The 27,157-nt window shown below is 45.8% G+C and overlaps 1 protein-coding gene and 1 long non-coding RNA gene across 2 annotated transcripts; one reads left to right on the top strand and one right to left on the bottom strand.

Moving 5' to 3' along the window:
* Positions 1-10,845: 10,845 nt before the first annotated feature.
* LOC142360728 (GSK-3-binding protein-like) lies at positions 10,846-12,327 on the bottom strand. Its single transcript, XM_075415235.1, has 2 exons — positions 11,564-12,327; positions 10,846-11,176 (listed from the first exon to the last, which is right to left on the bottom strand). Exon 1 carries the CDS (start codon positions 12,231-12,233, stop codon positions 11,637-11,639), a length of 597 nt encoding a protein of 198 aa, XP_075271350.1. The 5' UTR covers positions 12,234-12,327; the 3' UTR covers positions 10,846-11,176; positions 11,564-11,636.
* Positions 12,328-12,477: 150 nt separating this feature from the next.
* On the top strand, positions 12,478-25,502 carry LOC142360833 (uncharacterized). Its single transcript, XR_012763405.1, has 3 exons — positions 12,478-12,635; positions 19,448-19,701; positions 22,269-25,502. It is a non-coding gene; the product is annotated as an uncharacterized LOC142360833 (long non-coding RNA).
* Positions 25,503-27,157: the final 1,655 nt, after the last annotated feature.

Genomic DNA, 27,157 nt, shown 5'->3' with positions numbered 1-27,157 from the left:
CAAATTGTGCCGCCGATTTAAGAAAGGTTAAGGCCCCTGTGCCACTGGCTTTGATGGTGTTTTTCTCATTAACTCTGATAGGACAGGCTGGAGACCTGCCTTTTTCTTGTAGCCTAATTTTGCTGAGGGGGAGGCCAGAGGGTGGCTATAACGACATCTCATTTGATGATAGAAAGATTGGTTTAGTTTTGCCAGACATGTAGCCAGATAGGCATATCTCTGCTTGCCTCTCGGCATGCCAGCACGGTACCTACATGTGCAGAGGCAGTTTGCTAGCAAAGCAGCCAAGCAAAAATCGAAAGCAGTACATTACAGTGGGCAGAACAATGGGGCTTTGCAGGAGACAGTTCAGTGGTTTTGTTCAAAAACCAAACAAGCTCTTCAAGTTTCTGAGAGGCAGGGATGGAGACAAGGGAGAGGGCTACAGCGGTTCATAGCAGGCAGTCGTGCTCCCTGCCTGCACTGCCCCCCTCCCACAGAGAGCAATGGGGAAATAATGGCACTCCTGATAAGAGAGGGAAGAAGGATTAAGGATCAAGAAAAGCCCTTGTGCCAAGACACATCTGAAAAAATGCTGTGAATGATCTTCTGTCCCAGAGTAAATTACGTAAAGGGGCCCGATTAAACTATCCATCATTTCCCATTTTTGATATTTAATTAGGAAAGAACAGTTAGTTCCTCAGAGTTGGCTCTTTGAGATGTGTTGGCCATATATGCTCTTGGAGCGTATGTGCCTGTATTACAAATGTCTGACTCCGTTAGGAAATACCATAGTGTTCTGCCACCATAGAAAACTCCCCCCCCTTTTTATTAATAATAATAATCTTGTATGATTTGGGGCTTGGGGGAGTTTTGTTTGACTTCGAAGAAGTTGTCCCTGTGGAAGCCAGCCAACTGATATTCCAAGTGAGGTTTAAAGACGCTCTCGTTCAGAAAGGCTGTCTGAACAACTTGGCCACGCTACTGACGATTAAACTGCGAGGTGCAGGAGATCTGGATAGCTGAACTGCCTGGGCTGGCCCTGCCCTGTTGAGATCGTACATGTGGCCTCTCACCTGAATTTCCTCATGCACTTGCTGAAAGAAGAATAGGATGGTATGCACTGGAGACCAGAGGCATCCGGAGTACACAGACGTGTCTGAGAGACAGTCTCAGGCTTGCAGCTTATCTGAAGCAAAGGATGTGAATTTAATTCTGTAGCAAACAGAAACTTGACCTCACGCTCAGTTTTCAGTTTGAACAATCAAAATTGGAGGTTTTTTTGTTGTCCAGGCACAGTGATCTGACACCACCAACTTGGGCACTAGACTATAACATTTTCTGAGAAGTTCACAACAAGCTCCTTCCTGATACGCAGGGCATTGTGACCTCTTGTCAAGCCCCAAGGCACTAGGTTTACTGAGACAAGAGCTGCCACTATGAACGCAACCCCAAGAGCACAAGGGAAGGGCTCCTTCATATCTGGGAGAGGGTTTTTTTCTTGCTCTCTTAGGAATCAAAAATAACCCTTACCCTTGGGCACACATTAACACTGCACTGGTTTGTTCCCTTCAGAGTTCAAAGGTATCAACAGACAATCCAGATGTGAGCCATGGGGGCACAGTCAGAATGCCTGAAGCATGAGGATGACATCTGGTCCTTTCTGTCTGCCTCTTGCAGTGCTGGAGAAAAAGGTGCACGTGTCTGCCTGGCAGCAGAGCAGTGGATGTCCTCCCTGTTGCAGATGAGCAGTTGGTGGCTGGGGAAAGGCTGTCATTCCTTTTGAGCTCTCACAGATCTCAGCGAGAAAGGGCAGAATCTAGATCTAGAAGAAACTGAGGAGAATGGTCCTATCAATGACAGGACCGCAAATGAGGGTAGTACTCCAGACAAAGTGGGGTGAATGAAGCTACAGCAGGAAAACAAAATGACATTGACAAGGCATTCTTGCTAAGGGGCTACATTCACGTAGCCTGGATTCCTTACTCCTAGCTGAGATTCAGGGGAATACTGGGTGAATTCCATGCATTGCATTAGAATTGAATATTTTGGTTTAGGTGGATGTGCCAGCTTTGTAGGACCCTAGGATAATGCAGGTCAGAGAGATCTCAAGAGGCCTCTAGTCCAACCTCCTGTTCCGAAGCAGGGACAGCTCTGAGGTCAGACCATGTTGCTCAGGGTTTTATCCAGTCTGATCTTAAAAACCGCCAAGAATGGAGACTGCAACCTCCGGGCAACCTGTTCCAATGCCTGACTGTCCTCATGGGGAAGAGGTTTCTCCTTATATCCAGGACATAAGGTTGTGGTAAACTCTTTAATCAGCTTCTCTGTGCCTCAGAAACGTCATCATACACAACGAGAGTTCTAACCACTGAATAACGACAGTTATGCAAGGAAGCCGTTAATACCATGATCACCCAGGGCCACAAATCTCAGCTGCGAGTCTCTCAGTACCACATGCAGAACAGCAAAGGTAGCCCACGCTGACAATGTTAGTACTGAGGTCTTTGGTACTGACAAACATTTTGTCATTGTTGCTGAATTTACAGTCTGAAGAACAGCAAGACAGTAATAGATACCATTTGTACTTTCTTTTTTCTCACTGTGACACAGGTTAAAGTGCAGCAGTAACTAATTTACTTAAACAAACAAACAAAAAGAAACACCTTGAAGAGGAAAGTGTAACTGCTACAGCTTCACTGCTTTCAAAATCACGAGCTTTGCAATAACCGAGGAGGTGATAACCAGGCAGGTTCTGCGTTACAGCCACAACCGTGGAAATCAGACTTGGGCAGTGCTGCATTTCCCCTTCTCTCTAGGGCAGATGGAGGAGCCTGAGGCTTGTGTGTGCAGCGTTAGACACAAGATTCGGATCTCGAGTGCTGGGGTGTCAAGGGGTACCGATGCAGAAATAAACATGGCCAAGCCCCCAAATCAGGTCTGTCCTGCCAGCACAGACCCACAGTCCTCAAGGCAATCAGTGACGGGAAAAGGACAAAATCCCAGTGAGACCCAGGCAGGTGTCGAAGCCAAGAACGCACCAGAACAGAAGAAAGAGCTGGGTCTGTGGTGCCCACAGTCAGTGTCCGCATGCCAGCATCCTTTTGTAAACAACCAGGGGAAGGTGCTTGAGCCTACCTTGGTTTTCTCTGCCATGCTACTGTTTTTCCTCATCAGGAAGCTTGTTTCTACCTGCAGTTCTCCAGGTGAGTCTCTAAGAGTCTTCCCTCTGATGATGGAGCTCCATAATCCGCTCTCAAAGTTTTAGTTATCACCGTCTCTTAGAGTTAGTAAGGGGAACTGAGGGTTATGCACACTTCTAGGTTTCAGTGTAGGTCTTTTGGTCTAGAGTGTCTGAAACCACTTTTTCCCCAGAGTTCTTCACGTCCTTGTGTTAGTTCAAATCTCACCTCTTTGGGGAGTGTTTTCTCTTGCTTATCTTCTGTTTCTCTTCCTGGTCAGCCCCAACATATCTTGAGGAGTCTCTTCTTATGGAGCCCGACTCCCAGTCCCACATCCCTCTCGGAGGCAGCTTCATTGTCAGCCCTCAGCTTTACAACCAGAAGCCAAGGCAGCCACCAGCCATGTCTGACAGGCTGGCCAGGCATTCTGCTTCTCACAGAGGGAACCTTGTTCTCCTGACCACCCTGACCACCCCGACCACCCAACCACCGCCCTCCGCAGAAGCCAGCTTTGCATCCAGGCATACGTGAGCCAACTGACCACAGCAGGTCTGAAAGCACTGGACAATGCACACCATCATGTGCAGCTATCAAGAAAATCAACTGTAACCATGACTAAAGCTCCAAAACCCAACAGTATGGAAGCAATAGTAAGCTATGTAACCAAGAGAAAGCCAAACTGCCAGACATCAGGATGAGAACTGCTGGGGCTCTGCCACCATGCAGCAGCTGGTACGAAGCAGCTGACCAGCAGACAAGATATCGAGCTACCTAGAGCTCGGGTCTTACTCAGTATGACAATCACTAGAGCTTTAATTATTTAATTATGTGGGGCTGTCACTTCTGAAAGATCACCTTTGGTGTCAACACAATAATCCCCTCTGTTGAGTCACAGGAGTTCAAATAAATTGGACTGGACTACTTGCAAAGTTGAAATTGCCCACTGAAAATCTCTGCTCTTTCTATTTAGTTTTAACATTCAAGTTCACTTCCCCTCCCAGATTTAAAACTTTTCTAAAGTTTATGGACTTAAAAGTAGTGCCTCCTGGATAACATAATTTCAACTTCTAAGTGTCTGCACTTTTCGTACTTAAAGGTGAAAATCAGTTTGTAACATAATTTCCCCAAGAAGATACAATCTGAAACCATTAAATGTTTTTCACAATTAGGTTTTCAGTTGCATCTTTCTTGGTTTTTTTTTTTTTTATCTCCTCACATTGAAGGAAAACTTCTCTGACTCTAGAAAATATGAGAAAAAGCTCCACACTTGCAACTGAGAAAAAACGTTGCAACCACTTTTAAAAACACTGAAGCCAAAAGAATTGACACTTTTAATAATAGTCAAATTAAGTCTATTGCCATTGCGATCACAAGGCAGATCTGTAACCTGCTGGCTGCAAACTTCAAGTCACTCCTGCACGAAGATGTCCTTGAAAGAGTTATTCAGCATCAATATGTACCTGAAAATAAGGATTTTTGCTTTGTTTAGGAAGAAGCAGGTGAACCAAAACCCCTTTGAAACTCTATTCCTTGCAATAATTTGGTAGTTCTGACAGGGTCTGATCTACTTTTACTAAGACACGACCTGTTCAGGAGCAGCTATCAAGGCAACGTATGCACAGGACATATGCAATATTGCACTAAGAATACATGTGCCTTAACTTTGACAACGAGACAAAAAGCACAATGGTGTTACTTTGTAATTTCTGCTGTATACTGAAATTTTTCCTAAAAAATTAACTTTAAAGCTAATTAATAGCACATGTCCTTTGTGAAGGACTATCTTTTATTCTTAGTGTCAACAAAGCACCTGCACATTTGACCCTGCGTGCAAGCCCTGTTTCAGTGACTCGCGTTTGACCCCAGGCTTGTGTGTGCGCACAGGCAGCACCCGCGCTGTGTGTGTTCGCCCTTCAGACCCGCAGCACCTCTGCCTTACCACAGGTTGGAGAACACGAGCAACACAAACCATACGGGCTGTGAAAGGGTCTCCAGCAAAATAGTGGGAAATGTGAAGAAGAGGGCTGTGGATCACTGCTAAATCCCTACTGAGGTAGGCAATCTGACTTTCAGAGGCGCTTGACATCTGTAGCCTCTCTCAAAACAAAAAAAACCCAGGGAGAAACAGCTCTATACAGATGCAGAGGTGGGAATTTCTGTCTCTTATTTCCATTCTGCTACCAGTCTGGCACTCTCCAGGCTGACATACTCCTTTCTTACGGGAATAAGATTTCCCTGTCCTGTGATCCTGGATCCAACCGTGGTTCAGGACAGAACTGAAAGCAGCTGAAGAAGTTTGCATCAGAGGCCTTGGAGGAAAGAAGCTATCAAAGCAGCCTGGTGGAAGCTATCAGCAGAGAAGAGCAGCAAGGAGAAAAATACAAATATCTGCTTTTTTACCTGCCAAAACGATGTACAGATGGGACATCACACAGGTGGGGCATACCTGTGCACTGACTGACAGCTAGGTATTGCCAGAATAGCAACTGCCCATGCTGCCTGCTAACAACAGGAGAGGATTTGATAGCCCCCTCATTTTCCATCTTTTAGGTGAAGCTGGGGATGTACATATGCACATTTGGTCACCTGTTTCAGCACTGCTTGGTTTCCTGCGGAAAACTACTGGTCTTGTAAAAACAAAAAGGCATCACAACGTGGATTTACGAAACACTAATAAACTGAATTTGCATCTTAACTTAGAGCCCACGCTTCTGTAGATTTAAGCCTTGAAACTAGGACCATTGTTGTTGGTACAGGTAGAATAAGCCCCGACCTCTTGTGGTAAAATGCTTAGAGCAGCAAATATTTAGTATTAAGCCAGCCAGGATTCATTTCCTCTAATTAAAACATTTTCATCCTGGTGCTGCTTCATCACATACCACCAAATGAAAAATGTATTTCTTTAATTCAGTGCTGCTCCTAAAAGTGATCCCATTGAGCTGGAAGACTACAAGCTCTCTGGACTGTAATATCCGTCAGAGACCACCTTCTGAGCGGCAGCAGGTGGCACAAGCCCCACAGCACACTCGGGAGCCGTGAAGTTCCTCAAATGAGGACTGATGGTACCTACACGGGAGGAAAACGAAAGCAGGTCTATTTATTCTCTAACTTACCACTTGGCTTCCAAGTGTAAAAGCTCCAGCAGGATCTTTTTTTCTTCCTAGTTTTACAATTGATGCTGCTATAAAACCTGCACTTGGGGTTGGAATTGAATGTATTAAACTTTTCATATAGCTCAGGAGCTTACAGCCTTTCTTTAGCACCTCTTCATGAAAGTGCTGCCAAGTCAGTGATGACCATGGGGACACAGGGACAAGGTGCTTTTAGAATTTCTTTTGATTGCTAATGTCCTAGTGCCTACAGTGATGAAGAGCACCCTTAGCTGGCTGTGTTACTCTACCAGACACCACCAGATTAGATCACGGGAAGCAAAAATAATACAATTTAGATACAGGATATTGCATAAGGAACAGCTAACGCTGCGCACCTCTGAATTTATGGTGCCAGATTTCCTGTAGCTTCCTCTGTTGCGGCGTCTACAGTGTCTACTGGTGCGGCTTGGGCACACTGGGGCCTTCCTCTCCCTAAGGGCACCCGTTCCTTCTTCTCTCACGGCTGCCTTTTGCTGTGGAAATTGCAGAGTGGCAGTTCGGCAGCTTTGACAAAGGTGCTCGAGGTTTGTCACACAGCTAAAGCATTATTTTTGGAAGAGAAAAAGCGAACCAACATCATTCATACAAGAAATTAGTTTGCTGATGTCATTTTTGTGTTGCTGCAAAGGTATTTATGTAGTTACTGTAGCACTTTAAGTGGTGTTTTCCAGCTACCCCTAAAAAAATAAAAACCACAGAAGGAAATTCCCATAGAATTTGAGAGGAATTTTTTCTGTTAACTTCATCTGTTCATTTCATTGCAGCTGGGATTTCACCTCTGATTTCCACCCTATGTTGTACAAAACTGAAGATGAAAGACAGTTGTAACTTGCCCTCCAACTCATACACTGCAAGGGTTATAAGAAGTAAACCAGATCTTGGCTACCAAGAAGTAACTGAGCTACCGCATTTGAAGCCAAATGAACAAGTAAGTCAAAACTACCTACCAAAAAGCAACTGAGGAGAGCAAAGCTACTTAACATTTGTGAAGAGCCATATGACATGGACAAAAGACATGTAAAAGTGAAAGATGACAACCACAAGCCGAAAATAACGGCCTGGGTAAGGGGGTAATGCAGGGTGCAGAGAGGAAAATTGTGGTGCCAGGGACTACCTGGGAATGAGGGATGCTCTGTAGATGGAGATGATGGAGATGGAGATGGGGATGGAGATGGAGATGGGGATGGGGATGGGGATGGGGATGGGGATGGGGATGGGGATGGGGATGGGGATGGGGATGGGGATGGGGATGGAGATGGAGAAGTCGCCGCCATTGGGACTGGCCCTGGCTGGCCAAAACTTACGTTGTACATTAACCAGCCTACAACCTTCTTCTCCCTTATGCCTTCCATGAGATGTGCTTGCTACTTTCTTTAACACCTTCTTTAAAACATGATTTTTAAGGACTTAGGGCAGAGTCTCTACTTGCTTACCATGTGTATAATGCCGAGTACTATACCAACACGATTTTTACAGGAGTCTCTAAGTGCTGGTGCAATACACAATAGTAAGCTAAAGGGAGACAGGAGACACGAGGGGAAGAGCAGACAAAAACCATTCTACCCGCTAGACTTCTGGCTAAACTGAGTTACTGAGCTCAGAGAACATGAGAGTAGAAAGAGCAAGATGTAACAAGGGTGCGAAGCTGGGTTTTGGGCAAGGGGTCAGGAGAACACTTGTCCAGTCATAAAGGGAAAACTCAGGAGGAGTTAAGCTGCAACACAGACCGCAAATGAAAAAGCTGTGGCAGCCTTGTGTCACGCTAATGCAGCACCACAGAGAGGCGCATTGAAAGACAAGCTTGAGAACCTTCTGTTTACAGAGTTATTTAAAATCAAGTTTACCCCCCAAATGTAGACCCCATAAATATAATGAAAATAACCTTCTTCCCCAATGCATTGCAATATCACTTGTTACAAATAATCTAAGTGGCTTATTTTTGATCCTACAGTTCATGTGATCCACTGCAAAATCTCTGTTCTGAACAATTTTTTTATTCCCAAGATAGGAAAAAAAAGATAAAGCTCAGCTAAGTGCCTATTATGAAAATATAATCTCATTCCAGATTTAAAGCTGAAGTAAACTATATTTTCACTTACAAATGAAGATAGTCTTAAGCATACTGTGAAGGCCAAAGGTAGTACATACCCAAATTTGCTTTTTGATTCTCTAGAAACCAAAAACTGGTATCTGAGGACCAGCACAAGCTAACTGTATTAAAGAAAATCTACCACTAAAACACAGATATTTAAAGCTTACAAAAACATTTACTTCACTGTTCAACATTTTTTATCCCATTTGGGAAACAAAATAGACAATGACTTTTATATCAAAGTTCCTTTCTGTTTGTACACTGGCACAGCATGGCACAAGGCAATATTTTAAAACAAAGAATTTGCAATAACTCAATGGAAACCTCCTGGCAGTATTTCAACTGGTCCAATGTCTTGTAAAACTTGGCCTCCAAAACCAAAATAAGCCACGTTCAATCCGTGCCCTTACGAAGAACTGACGTGTGGTCTATTTTGAAGACGATCATTCCAAAGACTTGTAAGGAAGATGTGATGATAAAGGTTGCTGGCATGAGCTTAGGACGTTCACGTTACGAGTGATGAAGACGCGTCAGTGAGTTATGCAAGTTATCTGAAACAAGTGCCAAAATTCCTTTTCCCAAATCATCACACACTCCACATAACACTTGGCGCACCATAAGCCTTTTCATACGGACATCTCCCAGCCCCGCACAAAGGAGAAAGTAAAAGCTATTTTAGAAGTAATTTAGGAAGCTTAAAAACCAGCCAGTCACTGTGAAATTTATTAGCACCTTTTCTAAGCCTCACTTCAACTGCCAGTTTATTGAAAAGTGTTATTCTAGTAAAATCCTTAAAAGGAATGTCTCGAGGCTTCCAATGACTACAAAGGACACTTGTAAAGTTAGCTGTTCTCATTAGTATACAGAGGCTAGGATTTGGGGAGGGGGGAAGGGGGATGCAGAATCGATGCATAATGATCAGTGGCAAAAAATTCAAGTCAGCCACGCCAGCTTTCAGAATTTCAGCCGACAGCCACATGTACACTTTTAACCGTAGTTGTGTAACAACTCGGACTCCATTGACTCTGCTCGGGTTTTAGCTTGTTTCCTCCAGCTTTTTTAGTAAACACAATGAAACTACTCATCCTAGGGTTCAAACTCAGCGTCGGCACAGCAAACACCCATCTGCCTGAGCAGCTAAAGGACAAACACGAGAACAACTAGTTTTTTAGTCCTTGACTCGTGGTTGTATTTGAAGCCAAGATTTCTCTTTACATGCTATTGAACTTTGTTTCCTGGATTAAGAAAGGAACAAGAAAATTTCAAATAAAAATTCATTTGAAGAAGGACGACCTACACATTACATTATTGCATTAGAGGATAAGAACCAACAGCAGATCCAAATCCTTTCCAAGTTGTGCGAAATGCCACAAAAGCAGCATAAGTTCTGAGGAAAAGCACTTCAGATGTTTGTAATTAAGGAGGTTCTAAAATGTGCTGAACTTCTTCCTTTGCATTTTACATGCTTTGATATGGAAAAACTGCGTTCTGCTTATAAATTAATCAAGATAAAGCTAATAATAACATCACATACTGTTCTAGCACATGAGGAATTCAGCCAGACATTACAAAAACCTCCAGCATCAGTTTCGATCAGTAGCCAGTAGCAGAGGAAGACATTAAAATATTTTGCGGATTTAATGTATTCTTGAAAGAACGAATCGCGCAAGTAAATGCAGCCGCTCAAATTGCTCCCGTGGACAAAGGCAAACATCTTCCATTTTCTTTCATGTGGGATTGCTACCTTCTTCAAAGGAGCAGCTTTTACCTCAAACTGAGTGGGGGCTGGGAGATTGTTATGCTCCAGCCTGTCTGATGTGTTCAGTGCACTGATCTTCAAGCTCGTTCTCCGACCCCTCGAAACCTAACGCAGGATTTTACCAAGGAAGCGATTCACAATAGGTATTGCAACTTAACCATCACCAGCATCAAATTCTGTTTTACAGACTTTTTTTTTTTTTTAAACTGCTGCCTCAACCTCTCTCCCCTCCTTTCTAGCATCTTTTTTTTTTTTCCTCTCCCCTTCTCTCCTCGGAGAAAGGAAAAAAACCCCACAAATGAGCAACCAACACAAGCTCTGTTCCTTCCCCAACACAAGATAACCTGATTTTGGTTTCAGGATGATTCGACTTCTAAATTCCAACAGCCACGTTCTCGGCTGCTCGAAGGGGCGTCTCGTGGCTTACAAACGAACGCCGCTGGCAAACAAAGGGGCTCAGTTGCATCTCCGTGCATTAATAACCAGTGTCCCACTGCATCCCACTATGCGGACTGTTGTGGGGATTTTTTCTTTTTGTGTTTTTTTTTTGTCTGCAAAATGGAGATCTGGCAGCTGAAAGAAGCTCAAGGGGAACGTGCCCACCGGAGCATCATCCGGAGAGTTTTGTTTTCATCAACCAGAAATTCACTTCCCCTGAACAATGAGACACAGACCCGAAAATAAAAACAAGACGACGTTTATTCAATACAGACAGGTTAATTAAGACAGTAAGTCCTGCAAACCAGGAACACGTTTCAAACACTCCGGTACGAAGTGCATATATTTAAAATCAACAGCTGCATCTCGTATTCGAGCCATTGAGTTTGTCGGGGAAGGGTGGATTCAGGGTTGGTTTGTTGTTTTTCTTTTTTTTTTTCTTTTTGGTAGAAAAACTTGTTTCGGCTACCTTATGCGAACAATGCGTCTCAGGCTCCATTCACTCATCAGGCTTTACATTTGTAAGTCCAGCTGCCTTCCAGCTTGGATATTCACATTTTGTTTTTTTTTTAAACTGCTTCGTACAGTCACAACGGGGAAAAAAAATAATAATAAATGTTAAAATAATAATTAATAATAATAAAAAAAACTCAAACAAAAAACCGAAACCAGCCCGGGAGGGGAAGGGGAACACCTCCCGCCGGGGTCAGCGAGAATTATTGCAAATGGCTCCTGGGGGAGGGAGCAGCCCCGCGGCGGCCGCGGACCGGTGGCGGGGGGGAGAGGGGGGTCCGCTGCCCCGGCGCGGCGGGAGGAGGAGGAGGAGCTCCTGGGGAAGGCTCGGCGGGGGGCTCGGCGCCGCGCCGGGGGTGACCTTGGGCGGGATGGGGGGGGGGGGCCACACCCGCCCCACCCGACTCGACCCCGCCGCGGGAAGGGGGGGGGGGGCGATGGGACTTACATCGCGGCGGAGCCAGCGCCGCGCTCCCGCGCTCCGCTCCGCCGGCCCCCGCCGCCGCCGCCCCGGCCGCCGCTCACTGCAGGGGCTGCCCTGCCGCCGCCTCGGCCGCCTCGCCGTCCGCGCCGCTGCTCCCCGCCGAGGCGCTGCCGCTGGAGGCCGCGGAGGCCGCCGCCGCCGCCGCCACCGCTGCCAGCTGCAGCCGCCGGACGGCTTCTTTGATGAGGTTGCCGGAGAGGATGAGCTGCTGCAGGAGCCGGTGGGGGTCCTCCTCCTCCGCCGGCCCGTCGCCCAGCCCCGGCGGCGGCTGCTTCCTCCGGCGGGCGGCGCTCCGCAGCCAGCCCCGGCCGCACAGCTGCTTGGTCACTCGCTGGTGCCCGCTCCTGTCCGGCCGCGGGGGCTCGGCGTGCTGCTGCTGCTGGGCTTGCGTCGGGGCCGGTCCCCGCGGAGCCAGCGGGCCGCCGCAGCGGGGCGAGTAGGGGGCGGCGCGGTCGCGGGCGCTGCCCGGCCCCAGGTGCTTGGGGCCGCGGGGCGGCGGCGGCGCCCGCTGGGCGCTCAACTGCAGCACCTCGCCCAGCTTGGCCACCAGCGCGTCCACCTCCTTGGAGCCCGCCTGCCCCACGGCCACCGAGCGCTCCAGCAGCAGGAAGCGCTCGCCCGGGCGGCACGGCATCTCGCTCGGCGCCGTGCCCTGCCCTGCCGCAGCGGGACCGGGGCCGCCGCCCGCCGCCCCGCCAGCACACGCGGCTCCGGCGGCTGCGGTTGAAGCTGGAGCTCGGCCCGCTGGGGTTGGTTTGTAAACAATGGGTGACGCGAGAGACCGGGCGCCTCCCACTGCGCCGGGGGGAGGTGGGGGGAGCCTCCGCGACCAACCGCTCGCCGGCCGCTCCCGCCGCCGACACCCCGCGCGGCGGGCGGGGGCGACTCGCCCGCCAGTACCGGAGCGGCTCCCGCGGGCGGAGACCGCCGGCCGGGCGAGGCCGCCCCGCGCCCACCGGCCTCGCTGCTTCTTCTCCCCCCCCCCCGCATCGGCGCGCTGCGTTGGACCGGCCCGCTTTCAAACCCCGCACCTCAGGTCTCGGGGGCGGGGCCCGGGTGATTGGCAGGAGGGGTGTGAAGGGGCGGGGCGGCGGCGCGGCTGAGGGGAGGCGCGGGGCCGGGGCGGGGGGGGGACTGTCGCCGTTCTGTCCCCTCAGGCCGAGCGCCCGGAGGAGAGGCGGCGGGCCCCGGGGAGGGGGAAATGGCGAGACCGCGGCCGCGTTCCCTGTGCTCGGGACGCCCGGCCGTGCGTCCCCGCACCCGACAGCGCCTGGGTCTGGGGCCTCGTCCCTTGGCACGGGAGTGCCCTCGGGGCCTTGCTTCCCGTCAGCAGTCGCCAGGCCAGGCAGTACTGGCGTTCTCCCGGGCTTTGTGCCTGCCTGCGGTTTGCTTCATCACCTGGGCCCAGGCTCTGCCCTGCCTCCTACTCTGGCTGTCCCAGTCCCGCTCCTTCCCGTGAAACCGATGCCACCGCGGCCTTCAAGCGAGCGCTGGAGTTTCTTCGACGAGCCTCAAACAGCGTTTTCCGTATGTCAAAACACTGGAGAGTGGTCCCGGACATGCTCATCCCCCCAGAGTTTTGACATCCAGAAAATGCTGTTTAAGGCTCGTCGCAGAAATGGCCTCAAGTTGTGTCAGGGGAGGTTTAGATTAGATACTAGGAAAAATTTCTTTACTGAAAGAGTGGTCAGGCACTGGAACAGGCTGCCCAGGGAAGTGGTGGAGTCACCATCGCTGGAGGTGTTTAAAATCGTGTAGAAGTGGCATTTCGGGACATGGTTTAGCAGACATGGTGGCGTTGGGTTAACAGTTGGACTTGATGATCTCAGAGGTCTTTTCCAACCTATGATTCCATGATTCTGTGATTCCCATAGCTGGGCCAGAGCTCCGCCGCTGCCGGAGAACCATGACTAAGACGGAAGTTGCTCACAGGCGTAACTGCTGTCAGCTCCATGCCCTCAGTTAATCAGTAAGCAGCCTGCAAAGGAGAGGGCATGTCCTTCGGTCCATTTGTCCATGTTTTCCTGAGCTACTTTCACTTGCTGTACAAACCAAAACAGACCCTGTGCTTGTGTGCATGTGTTTGTAACCGTGCCTTTCACCTGAACGTGTTACTGGTCGCTCCAGCCTAGTTGTCCAAGTCCACAACTACCACTAGATATCCAAGTCCACTACTACATTTCCAGGCTGGATTTATGTGAGCTGGGTGTAAAGCATGCTACATAAATGCATATTATTTATTTATATATGTATTTAACGTACTGATACTTTTTTTTTCATCACCTTCTTGGTAACTGGCCATTAAAACTCTGATCGCATTGTTCTACAGGTAATGAAAAAGTGGGGTCTTGTTTCCCCACGCCAAAATATTTTAAAGAAAACGCTTCTACCCTTGTTCCCTAATTATGCAGTACCTTTCCAAGTGAAATAAAGGCAGGCCTACATAGATGCAGCGGATGGATTTACTTCAACTCCAAGGGAGATCTGTATTCAGAGCACTTCTGAGTAGGTATTCTAGTATTCTGTACAAGCAAAACTGCAATAAACCAGTACGGCTTATTCCAGCCTTTTCTTCTCCTCTCACAAAAGCAAAATAAGCTATACCAGCAAAAGCTCAGTGCTGCCTGTGATTACATCTACACCTGGGGCTTTCATGAGCCCAGCAATGATAATCACAAATCGTGCTTCATTGCATCCCTAACCAACAGCAGTGCTGGGAGAAGTTTGCAGGATAGAGCAGATCAGTGCCACAGACAGGGAGCTCAGAGCGCAGTCACTAGCAGCATCCTCATGTCCTCAGATCTTTTTTAATGCAAAACTTCAGTGATGACTTATTGACAATCGACTGAGGAAGTATCTGCTGAGGATTTCAGCACTAAACCCACTGAAAATGTTTACATTGAATGCTACTGATCAGGGTTAAGAGTTTTACCGCCTCAACAAAGTGAGTATTGTAAATTTGCGTATCTTAAGGACTTATCAGAAGCAGGGTGTTCCGGTTTAGGTTCTCCTAGAGGAATCAGGAACCTCAGCCATTATTTTGGTGTTCTAACTGCTCTCTTCACAGTAAGAGAAAAGCTGAAATGCTGGAGAAGACAGTATATTCCGTGCCAGATCTGAAGTTCTCCCTCAGAGGTTTGTTTACGTGGGAAAACGACGCCAAAGTGGGCTCAGTATGAATTTATATCGTGCTCACATCTGTGGAGTGGATCTCAGCATGTCAGCACCCAGAGTCCTTCCTGGATGTAAACCCAAATCAGTCAGTTCCAGGAGCAGGTCTAAACTGTCTGCAGCCACCATCAGATGTTCCTGGCAGAAGCCGCTGCTGTGGTTTATTAACTGTCAGCTGTTTGCTAGTGCCCGTCTGCAGAAATAAGAACAACTTTAACGGTGGGTTTTGCGATAAAGTGGCTGCCGGACATACAGGTGCCCTGATGCAGAGTCTGTGAGCATTAAGTGGCCGGGTTGGCTGCCAGGTCAACCCTGAAGAAGCCCCAGCTTCTTCAGTTGTAGCCATCGAGGCATTTGGCCGAGTCCTGAGTTAGCTACAGCAGGGTATCCTCATTTAGACTGGGAGAATCGCAAGCTAGTTATCATACTTTGCCTTCTACTGCTGGTGATGAGTTCTGCAGCACTGCTTTTTCTTTAGCAGCTTACCACAATAATTTCAATTAAAAAACCCCTAAACCCCAAAACATTAAGGATAGGGGCAGGTTCTTTAAAAAATAAAAGGATGAAAAGAGTTGCGAAACTGTCAACAAGATTTTTCCGACCATCGACAACATTTTTCTGAGCAATAGTTTGACAATGAACGTTGCCACAATTCTTTTTTTTTTTTTTTTTCCTAATACATTTCTCTGGATTGTCTGTTTCTGTTCCGGGATTGCCAAAATTCCGACTGCAAATTGTTGCCTAAGTCATTCTGCCAGCAAGATGTTACAGTTGCAAACAATAATTGGTTCCTTTATATTATTGTTGTTCATCTGCACTCTCACTTTATCTGTCCACATTTTTAGAAAACAGCCTTTAAAATATTTTTAGTAATACTTGACATTCAGATATCCCTAGGAGAGGACAAAGTCTGAGTTTCATAAACAAGTACTAATTGTATTAATTATGTGGCCATCTATAAAATTTTTTACATAATTTTACAGTGTTTCCTGAGGATACGTTTCATTTTCAGAATATAAAGGTCAATTTATCTATCTTACCTTTTGTACTGATCCTGACAAAGTGGACAATTGGATGCAACTTCTGAGCTTTAAATTTATTAAGGACAAGGAAAGAAGATCCTTAAATCCTCTGAAATCCGCCATCCAGTGTAATCTCAGTCCTTCCGCTACATGTAGGTGTTCAGGGCCGTGCACATGTTCTGGCCTGTTACGGAAACCTAGTTACCCAATCAATGCGAAATGAGAAATGATATTCAATTTGCACAGGTGTTTACATTTCCTTATGCTGGAGCTGCGTGATCTGTGATCTCAGACTTCAGCGTTCTGTACTGAAATAAATCAGATTGATAAATTTGTGATAGAGACTATGTAGTGTTGCATCACAATGGTAAAGTATTTATAGCGTTGTTTACAAAACAGTAAAAGGGCTTTGAACTGGGTGAACCCAGTGACTAGGAGGTCCTTTCTAGTCCTTTCTTTCTGCAAGCACTTCTCACGTCTTTTATTTTCAACAGAAACTTCTGTCGTGTCTATTAAATATGCGGAGCTTCTTTTCATAACAATAGTGTCAATGAAGGATGCTTGTGCAAAGTAAATTAATTTCCTGTGCACACTTTAAATGCAGACTGGGGAGAGGCCAGAACACCACCCAAATAAGACGAGTTTAGATTCCCCAGTAATCGTTTTGTAACCTGCATTTATAATAGATTTCCAAGAACAAAAGACATTCCTTTAGACACAGCTGAGGTTGCTAAGTGACACAAATGTGTTTACTGTGTCATAACTGGCAAAAGCCAAACACATTAAAACAGGGGAATTAATAAGCAGAAATGTCGTGAGCCTTACCCTGACTCCCAGGGTAAACGCAAACATGTTGGCCAACAGTTTTACGTGGTTTTGGATGCCCAGGCTGAGACCTTAAAGGAAACGGGAAACATTAGTTACTTCTCAAAATATAGGCTTTGATTTCTAACAAATTCAAATATGCATATTTTGTCCCAACGCAAGAGCCTGAATTCAGATGTATGGGATTTTCTTTCATCTTTCGTCTCTGTTTATCCCCAGTCAATTACTCAAGAATTTGCAAATAGGGGTACTGCTTCCTAGCAAGGCTGGGAACTACATCGTCAGTTATGAGGCTGAGTTAACTTCTTTTTGCTGAAGTTATCACTGTTTCTTACATGTTTTAGCCACAAAAAACCCCAGACTTTAGGGGAAAAGCTAAAGCTGATACCTTATTCTAACTTGTCACCTTCTTCTGATGTCTGACACAGCAGACTGCTGCATCCCAGCTCATCCGTGTGATCGGGACACGTGTCCCCTGGGAGGGACCACAGGAACCTTCCTTTGGCCTGATATGCTGACCCTTCCCTTTCCCTACGCTGTAAAGCCTCTTCTCCCTCCTCTGCTGTACATGAGCTGCTGTCAGTTTCCTCTGCCTGCCCTAAATGTGCAAAGGTGCCCGGTGTGCAGGGGTTGCCTCAGAAGGGTGCATTAAGCTACCTGTTTGGTAGGAGTTGTCAGGTTGCCTTGCACAACAGCCTCTGCTAGTTTAGGAATGAGACAGCAGGCGTGGGAAACGAGCCCACGGACATCTCAGAGATGCACTAAACTACGGGGCAACCAGGTCTTCGTTTGTTTATTCAAATAATTGACTCACTTCCAGCTTTCCTAATAACCAGAATACATTTTAATGGCAACATTATATTATAAGCAATAGGCCAGTGTAATCCATCGTGTGGGATCTTACAGATTTTCCATATATGCAATTCCTATTAATAATTTCCATTTGTCTGATCTTTTCAAATATTAAAATATAGGAAGCAGAGACGAAAATGAAATATTGAACCACCCCCGAAATCCCATGAAAATAGACTTTTGTGACATCTCTTGAAAAATACCCCAGATTCAAAAGAAAACCCCATTCACCTTTCGTCAAAATTCCCTGCACATTTCTGTACATCCTGACAAAATCCCTGTGCTTGCTGTTATACCTTCAGTTGGTAATTGTTTGTTAACCAGACGCGTCTCTTGACAGTTCTGTTAAAACAAGCCTATCTACAGTGAATACTGAAAAGCCACAATCAATAAACTAGTATATAGTGATTACAACTAATGTGTCTCACTCACCATGTAGGCCAAAAAAGAGAAGAAAAAGTGCCTCTTGTCTAATTGTGTTTGAAGTAGACTTGTCTAAAATTAAGGGAGCACTTGTCCCACAAGGACCGGAGCCAATTCCACTGAATCAATGGAACCTGGGCACGACTGCCAGCTTTCTTCATTGAAATCCCTCCTTCAAGCATACTTTTGACATTACGCCATTAGAATCACAGAATCACAGAATGGTAGGGGTGGGAAGGGACCTTTGTGGGTCATCTCGTCCAACCCCTCTGCCAAAGCAGGGTCACCTAGAGCAGGCTGCACAGGACCTTGTCCAGGCAGGTCTTGAATATCTCCAGAGAAGGAGAATCCACAACCCCTCTGGGCAACCTGTTCCAGTGCTCTGTCACCCTCAGAGGGAAGAAGTTCTTCCTCATGTTCAGACAGAACTTCCTGTGCTTCAGTTTGTGAAGATGGCTGTTACTTAAAAAGAAAAAAGACCAGGCACCACCTGAGAGCTGATAACCCCTTCTTGTTTTGAATCTGAACTGTGGTGTTTGCATAGTTTAGGGCCCAGACTTGCTCCTCACAGAAGAAAGATCAACCCTCAGATGAGAAACGTCTTGGGGCAGCTGCTGTGATTACAGATACGGTTACATTTCCTTCATTCTGCTCCCTGACCACAGCTCATCTGTTTCTTCCTTTTCTTTGTGGTATTACTCATCTCATCATGAATTCCTCAGTTTTTCTGCTTATCCTAGTCCTGCACATCACTGTTATGTCCATTGGTGGTACTTAGTTTGAAGTTTGATCTCTGCCATTTTTCTCTGTGAGAGCCTGTGACTAGCAAAAGATTTTAAAACCAACAAACTTCATATCCATTTTTCTAAAGTCTTAGTAGCCCTTCTAAACAAGAGAGGTCAATCTAGCTTCTTGAAACACCTTCCCTTCTTCTCTCTAAAAATATTATGCATGTGACAGCCTGATTCCACTGCACCACCCCTCTTTTTTACCTAATGTAGTCCTTTTGATCTTCTTGCAGTACTTTTCTTTATGTTTTTTTTTCCCATTAACTTTTAGATATCCACACACATTTGTGAAGAAGTGGCTTAATTAAAGCTTTTTTTTTAACCTTGTCCACTTATTTTCTCTTCCAGCCACCTATTAGGTCAGCCTGATTTTCCCTCATTAAATCAAGCCAACATATTTAGACAGTGAATTTCCCAATAGCAAAGTCAACAAACAAGATCCATAAATTATTACACAGTAATAATTTCCATCACATTAGCAACCGTGTTTTCCTGTGTATTTTGTTTAGAGCTAAATTGACCCACAGTGGATAATGAAAAACAGCCCTTCAGGTTGCAAACCTTTCAGCATACGATGTCCAACGTAATAGATTTCATGAGATCCTTGGCTGATATTATACATGCATAATTTAGAGTAAGTGTCGCAGGTCATGTCACCTACCTCTTTCTGATCTAGGGCTCTCAAGACTTTTGGATAAAAAAAGAGCTCTGGCTTACAGTAAGAGGCATGCTGAGGTTCCTGCCTCATTCACCTTTCCTCTCTTCAGGGTCCTGCTGAACTGCCACGATTCACAGCCAAGGGCACTCACATAAACCGGCTGTGATTTTCATTTTGCTTTATAGCAAGACTCGGGTTTGTGGCGGCTCTGTAGCTCTGAGTGGCCCCTGAAGCGGGAGGAGCGGGCAGTGGGGAAGTGGATGGGAGAAGCTCTTGCAGCTGTCCCAGTGTGAGCGTTGCCTTCCCGCTGGATCAGAGCATCATGCTCGGTTGAATGGAGACCTGGAGAAGGAAGCTTTGCAGGTAAAGTCCTACGGGAGCCACTGCTTTTTACATGATCGGAATTGTTCTTACTGGACTCTCACTGTTGCTATCAATAAATGTGCTCTTCTCTCTTTGAAGACATTCAGCGTTTTGGAATAATTCCCCCCTCCTCCATCTCGATAGCATCATTTAAATTAAAAGCAGCAAAAACAAAATTTGTGCCAATTACAAAAAAAACTTTTTCAACACTTTAAAGTCAAATAGCAATAACTCTGCTGCCTCGCTCTGTTTCCTCTTCTCACCAGTGACTGCTACAACACAACAATCATTGCTACTGGACATTTTGATTCCTATGGCAGCCCAGAAAGCCAACCGTACCCTGGGCTGAATCAAGAGAAGTGTGGCCAGCAGGTCGAGGGAGGGGATTCTGCCCCTTTACTCTGCTCTCGTGAGACCCCACCTGGAGTACTGAATCCAGCTCTGGAGCCCCCAACATAGGAATGACATGGATGTGTTGGAGCGGGTCCAGAGGAGGGCCACGAAGATGGCCAGAGGGCTGGAGCACCTCTGCTGTGAGGACAGGCTGAGGGAGTTGGGGCTGTTCAGCCTGGAGAAGAGAAGGCTCCGGGATGACTTTATAGCAGCCTTCCAGTACCTGAAGGGGGCCTACAGGAAGGATGGAGAGGGACTTTTCACAAGGGTGTGTAGTGCTAGAACAAGGGGGAGTGGCTGTAAACTAAAAGAGGGCAGATTTAAATTAGATATTAGGAAGAAATTCTTCACCATGAGGATGGTGAGGCACTGGCACAGGTTGCCCAGAGAAGGTGTGGCTGCCCCCTCCCTGGCAGTGTTCAAGGCCAGGCTGGATGGAGCTCTGAGCAACCTGGTGTAGTGGAAGGTGTCCCTGCCCATGGCAGGGGTTTGCAGCCAGATGATCTTTAAGGTCCCTTCCAACCCAAACCATTCTATGATTCTATGAAAGATGTGACTGTATTTCAGAGGGGTGAGTCAAGTTCTTTCTTGTCAAGAAAATTAGGGCTAGCCCTCCCCAATACTCCCTGAACACTGAGTGCATTTTTTTGGGATTTACAAATGATTGATGTGCTCTTGCAGTAGCTGCTTCAGGCCCCTTGCTAGTATACAGAGGGACACTCACAGCCTCTGCCCCCAGCAGCATGTCTTTATACCTTCACTTGTGCCCGCTGCAGTAGCCACAGCTTCACAATGCAAAATGTTTAGTAACAATATTGCTTTGAGGTTTCCGCTGCCATGCCTGTGTTGGAGCCCTCACTATTGTGCTAGCAGAGCTATGTTAAGCCACGCTGGGAGCCAGTGAGCTGTTCTTTAAAAATATATCTTTTTCAGGACTCTAAAAATGCTGGATCAGCAGAAATGAGCAATGCTGGGGCAGAGGATGGCGGGGCTGAGGAAGGATGGTGGGACAGGAACACTGAAAGTGGGTTTTGCCCATAAAAACTTCACACCATCAAACCATAGACTGAGATTTCTGCCACCCTTAATGGTTCTTAGCAGCACCGCGAGCTGGCTGTGCTATTAATTCTGGCCCAGGCGTGAGCAGGATCCTGCTGGGAATAAGGAAGGAGGAACAGGAAAGCGTTGGAAGACCAACAGCATTCAAATGGTGCAAAACTGTGCTCACTGTACAGAGTAGCTGACAAGATCAACACTTCAATATCAGCCTATATCTTCCTGTTAAGCTGCCTCAAATCAAAAGCAACCACAGGCCCAGGCGTAATATTTTTTCTGTAGAAAATATTCCAGTTATAACTGGAATAAGTTATAACTCAGGTTAGCTTGGCAGTGAAATTAAGTCCAAAGAGCTTATAAACAGAAACCTTCATTGCAAAATTGATTTAAAACTGTATAAAGTAGATCTGCTGGCACAATTCTCTTTTAGCAATGAAGACAGGACCCCAAAGACCAACATTTCTAAGGCAAATTGTCCGAGGAAGAAACCCCTTTTCAGTTACTGAACCATTTTATAAAGCACTTAATATTATTAGCTTCCATTATAACTTTCCTATAAAATACACATTAGGTCACCATCTTCAGCTAGGAAGTCATCACTCAAGTTATGTTCCATCGGCATTCTGGGTTCATATATTTCAAAAGTTCCCTCCTTTGCTCTTTTCACAAATTTACCTACGTGATCCATTTTAAAATGGTCCCTACTTCAAATTCGTGTTTCTTACTGAATGTCAAGCTGCAAGAGGAAAACTCTCCACCGCATTTGCCAGAATTCGTTGTTGTTGCAGCCTGGTGGGTTTTGCTACTTTTATTTAACGTTCAATTGAATAAGATAGTAAATTGGGCAAAACAGTGCTAAAACCAGAAGTTGCAATATGGTTTGTGGAGAAGCAAACCTATAAATGAGCAACAAAACTAGGAACCAGGGAAGCTAGACATGACCTGCCTATATGCTTGAGACTACCTTCCTTCTACTTCAAAATCATACCTGACCTGAAACATACTCACCCAGCAGAACAAAAATAGTTTTAAAATATCAAAATTCAAGATTCCTGTGGCAGTTCCAGCTTTGTGATGGCATTCTTCCTCATGGCTTTCTCACTCTTCATATTTTGCAGATTCTTATCAGCACCGGGCATTGCGTGGTCTGGTGCAGCAAACTGTGCTACAGTGGAGCAGGGATTGCACTGCAGAAAATAAAATGTTATTGATGATGATTAAGGTGTTCCTGGGATTCCCATATGCATTCTTATTATCACTGCTGCCATCATTCAGCTGCTGACTTCTCCATGCTGTGCTCATTCATGCCTCTGCAACTGAAGTAGATAGGACATTAAACTGAAGAAATTCCTTGAAGACAATGTGAATCTGAACTGCCCTTCCTTCATGAAATCATTCTGAAAGAACTGTGCAGTCTCAAAATCCCAAAAGAAAAGCTCTTCTAAGATACAAAAAGAGGAAGACGGTTGCGTTGCTCAATAAGAAACCCCTTGATGATGACGAACAGAAGGGAGTGACCACATGAATATTTCCTGTGCTGAGGTACCCCAGCTTTCGCGGGGGTGTTGTAAGGCGACTTGTGTAACTTGTGGGTAGTCTGGCCGGCACCTCGTCATGGAGATGCCATTTGATAATGGCCTAACCCAGCTGAGCCAACCTAATGGCGAGCTGCCTTTGAGAGCCCTTCCCCACCTGCACCCCTCTCTGTGTTTCTGACACATCCCTCCTGCTGGCCCTGGTGCTTTTGGGAGCCACAGCCAGTCTGATCAGCGGGCTCAGCCCACAGAAAACTGAGCCTGCAAAAAAGCAATGAGTTTTATATCAGTTTAGCTTTCTGCACTGGATTATTTATGGTTTGATGCACATCCCTGGGAAAGCGCTGGCAGAAAGCATGACTGGCAGGCAGAAGGGGGAGTGGGACTTCTTTCAGCTAAAAGTTTGGCTTAACTGAATCATGAACCTGCAGCTGGAGTTCCCCCAAGACACTGACTTTGATGGTGAAGCTCTTTTAAGAAGTGCCTGCCCCCGCTCCATGCCCAGCTGATTGCTCCTGCCCTTGTGCTGAAGTTCACAGGCTCCTCCGATGGGCCCACGCAATCACCCTCTATAGGGCTTGACTATAGATCGGGCTGTGGCTCAAGGTACACATCCTCTCATGCAACAGCCGGGGTGATGAGCTGTGGTGTAAGACCAGGAGTGAGTAGCTGGAGGTCTAGGGCAGGAACTTCTTTAACCAACGTGGTTGCTGGAGCCAGCCTCCTGTGAAACTACAGTTGGAGGGTTCTCAGCGGATCACTTTCCTTGAACTCGTCAGTGCCTGCAATTCCTCTGTGCTTACTACTTAAAGAAAATGCTCTGTGTGGCAGCTACAGCAGTGGATTCAGTTTTCTCCACAGCAAATATTCTGCTGGGGGAACAAATTAACACATAGCTATCACAGCATAGCATTGTTACATCTATCTGGGGGTCGTATGTGACGCCTTGGTTGTACATCACACAGCCATGCAGCACAGACAGGCATTGCAAAGAGGACGCCAATGCAATTGCAGTACAGTTCTTAGAGCTTGCTGCCACCACAGATCTCCTTCGCAGACTGGAGCCACGGAGGTCTGCTCAATATAGACTCATTAGTTCATGTACAGCCCTTCAAAATCCATTGCTTTAATCAGAATTTGGGGATAAACAAAAATGCAATTTCTTACATGCTGGCAAGGAACCATAGTTTATGTTGAGGAAAAAAAAAAACCCTAAAGAGTGTCTATATTTAGACTTGGGCCAAAGTGCCTGAAGGTGTGGTCTTCACAGGCGACCTCAGTGTTTACCTGGGAGTTTGTGTGCAGACAAGCCTCCAAAAGAGGAGTGATTCTGATGCAACTACATGACTTGCAAAACTGGTGTCCGAGGCAAGAACCAGTCACCACAAAGAGCTATCTCTGTTGAGGCTGGTGTAAGGGAAGAGTGAGCTTTTTGGACCTCTCCTGCTGAGAAAACTTCATAAAATGTTTTACTTATGAAACCGTTTCCGTTTGGAGAGTGTGGCAAAGTTCAAAGCAATTATTCACTATTCTGAGTGAACTCTTTCTCCCAATCTTACATGTTTGAACTGCCCAGCTCACAGCGAACACCTTTTCTTACTACAGCCGAGACAAAATGTGTGACGGATTTTGGCAGATCCCCTCCCACTGCTGCCGATAGCTAAAGGAGACTAGTACTGCTGGTAAAAAAATTACGAAGAACTTCACGCACATGGTCTCTCATTCTGATAATAAAGCAAACATGAGTATGATGGAAAGCATTTTCTTTCTGAACTGATTTGTTGTATATATATTGCTGTTTGGAGCAACAAAGAAGCCATTGTAATGTAAAAATGTCAGTCCTCAAGTTGAATTTGTAGTTGCAGTTATGCGATTATATAAAAGGAGATGCTGAAGAGCCATAAAACCCTCAAACATTTGTTTAGCAAAAACGCTGAATCCCGTACACACTTTCCTAGCTATGCACATGCGCATGTTTCTTGTATGTCCCTGAATGTGTGCTGCATTTTATAGCACAGTTTGTGTAATTCCTAACTTTGATTTGCTGTATGATTTCCTGAATATATAACAATCCCGAAATAAGTGCCATTTTGTGAGTAGCGAAGTATTTGAGTGCAGCTCACCACCTCCAACATGTCAGTCAGATCTATTGCGCCAGTATTAATGGCATATTCAGAAGAACTCTTACTCTACTATTGAAATTCTTCTAAGACTGCATGTAGCTTTGGCAAATGTTTCCCACTTGTCTTTGAGTGGCAGTCCATCTTTCTATGTTTATATTTGCCATCTGGGGATGTCAGCTTTGTTCTACGGAAGAACTATGAAATGGTGTAAGTAAATCTCAAGAAGTGGAAAAGAATATATTTAAAAGGTTTACAAACAAATGTACCCATAAATAGCATAGAAAAATGAAAGTTTTATTCATGTGTTATGGCATGGACATACTTTTCTGTTAAGTCACTCTACTATCTGAAATTTTTTTGGATCCTATTGCTATAGATAACCCCAAAAGAATTGTAAGTAAAGAATATCAGAGAAAGGATATATACTGTCATTTTAGCTTGTTCATTTTATGCATATGAGCATATATTCAGTATGATTAGGCTCACGGTTCTTCCCGTACTCCTTACATTGAGGCAGATTTCCTGATTTTCATGGATTTTCCATACAGTAAATTTTTGTGGAAAATATTTGAACCAAGGGTGATCTACCTGTAAAATATAAAAAACTCCTGGGTTCCTTGGACAGGCAGATGCAAGAATTATGCATTATTCTTATGGCTGTTTGCATTACTATTCATACATGCAACAATTTGAATGCAGAATCTGTATTTCCTCGTACTTGGCTACAATGCAGATAAGCATCAAAAGATATTAAATATAAAGGATGTAACCTCCTGTTACGCTGCAGTAGGTTTGTTCTGCCACCAGCTACTGCAGGATAACGCTAACATGAAATTCCGATCTTGGCAGGTAAAATGTTTCCAGCTGAAATTAATTCTTTCCATAATGTGAAATATTTGAAGCTGTAGCCACATTAAATAGGATGAGACACAACCGATGGTTATAAACCACAAAACAATTAAAACTCAGTCCTTAGAAATGCGTTAATGTTCTTTCTTTTCAGTTATTTGTGCTGTTGAGATAGGCAGGGCCATATACAGTGCTCCGAAATGATACACATTCATCTATGTTTATATCACCGGGAAAGGCGCAGCCATCTGCCCCCAGCAATTCTATCTCTACTCTTTGCTCTTTGTAAGATGAGCCCAGCTTCAATGTCACGCTAAGATTTATTGCTAGCGATCTGCTTCGAGTTGTTTTCTGGTCACCAGTAGTTTGTTTGGATTCCCTTTTCTCTTTGCTGTTGGCTAGTGTCACCGTGGGACCTGGGCTTGTCAGAGTTATTTTATACATCATTAGCTCAGCAGTGCAAGGGACGATTACTTTCCCATAGAAAAGTAACTCTTTCTCGGAAGATGCATGTAAATCTTGGCTGTTGAGACAATGGCTTTTGCAAATTTCCTTGAAAGCTGAATACTCAGGATTTTATTCTTCACTGCCTCACACCTCTTGCTGTCATTTATACTCCTGCCAAAGAACACCACTGAATCAGCGGCACCGCACGCTGTGTCTTCGAACCTTGGCGACTGCCTGCTTTGTAATCTTAATGCCCTTGTGCACAAGTCTTATTTACTTACTTTAATGCAATTTCAAGTTCATTTCCTTTAATGATAAAAAGTTGGTGGCGTGGTTTAGCCCTGAAAAGGAAAGATACTACAGCCCTCGCGGCGTTACGGAGAGTAAGTAGGGCAGAGGCCAGCTGGGCAGCAGCCAGTGCCCGACTCTGGCATCTGTAGGCTGGGAAGCTCCAAGGTGAAACATAATTGGACATGCTCGAAAACTAGAGGCTGTAAATAGAATAAAACAAATGAACACATTCATAAAAATGAGGGCTGCAAGAGCTGGGCTCTTTCCAAATCCTTTTCTATTTTTTTTACAAAGTCGTCATTTCATTTGTATGGTAATGCAAGTTCTCGCTCTCGGCACTGCCCTTTCCACAGCCTGACACGTGCTCGGTTTTCTGTCCTATTCCTTCTTGTGATGTAGCTTTCTGAAAGACTCAGGTTCATTGCTGTCAGAGTCTGTGAGTTTGGCTGGCGGGGTCAGGACACAGCAGTTCTCCGAGTGGATTTGGGGAGCCTCAGTGGCCAGCTGCTGCCATTCGTGTGCTGAGGGATCATTTTCAGAGCCTGAGAGCTGCTGTGTCATTGAAACCCGTGAGAGCCCGGGGCTTTCAGCACTGCCCCTCTGTTTCTCCAACATTAGGGTTTGATCTGTAGAATAATTTCTCCAAAGGCCTGTTCTGTTCCTGCTTTGCAGGCGATCTGATACTACAGCCGTGCCGACTGTTAATGGGGAACCCAGGCTTGCAGGGAGCCAGGTACACTGTAATAGCAGCAAAGCTGTCAA

This window comes from Opisthocomus hoazin, chromosome 3, assembly GCF_030867145.1.
Source record: "Opisthocomus hoazin isolate bOpiHoa1 chromosome 3, bOpiHoa1.hap1, whole genome shotgun sequence".
In the NCBI taxonomy this organism is placed as follows: Eukaryota; Metazoa; Chordata; class Aves; order Opisthocomiformes; family Opisthocomidae; genus Opisthocomus; species Opisthocomus hoazin.
The sequence above is the reverse complement of the archived record's forward strand: the minus strand, read 5'-3'. Positions and strand labels throughout refer to the sequence as shown.

What these genes read in the sequence shown, in the direction of transcription:
- LOC142360728 (XM_075415235.1), bottom strand. Translation starts at nt 12,233, where the DNA reads ATGCCGTGCCGCCCGGGCGAGCGCTTCCTGCTGCTGGAGCGCTCGGTG.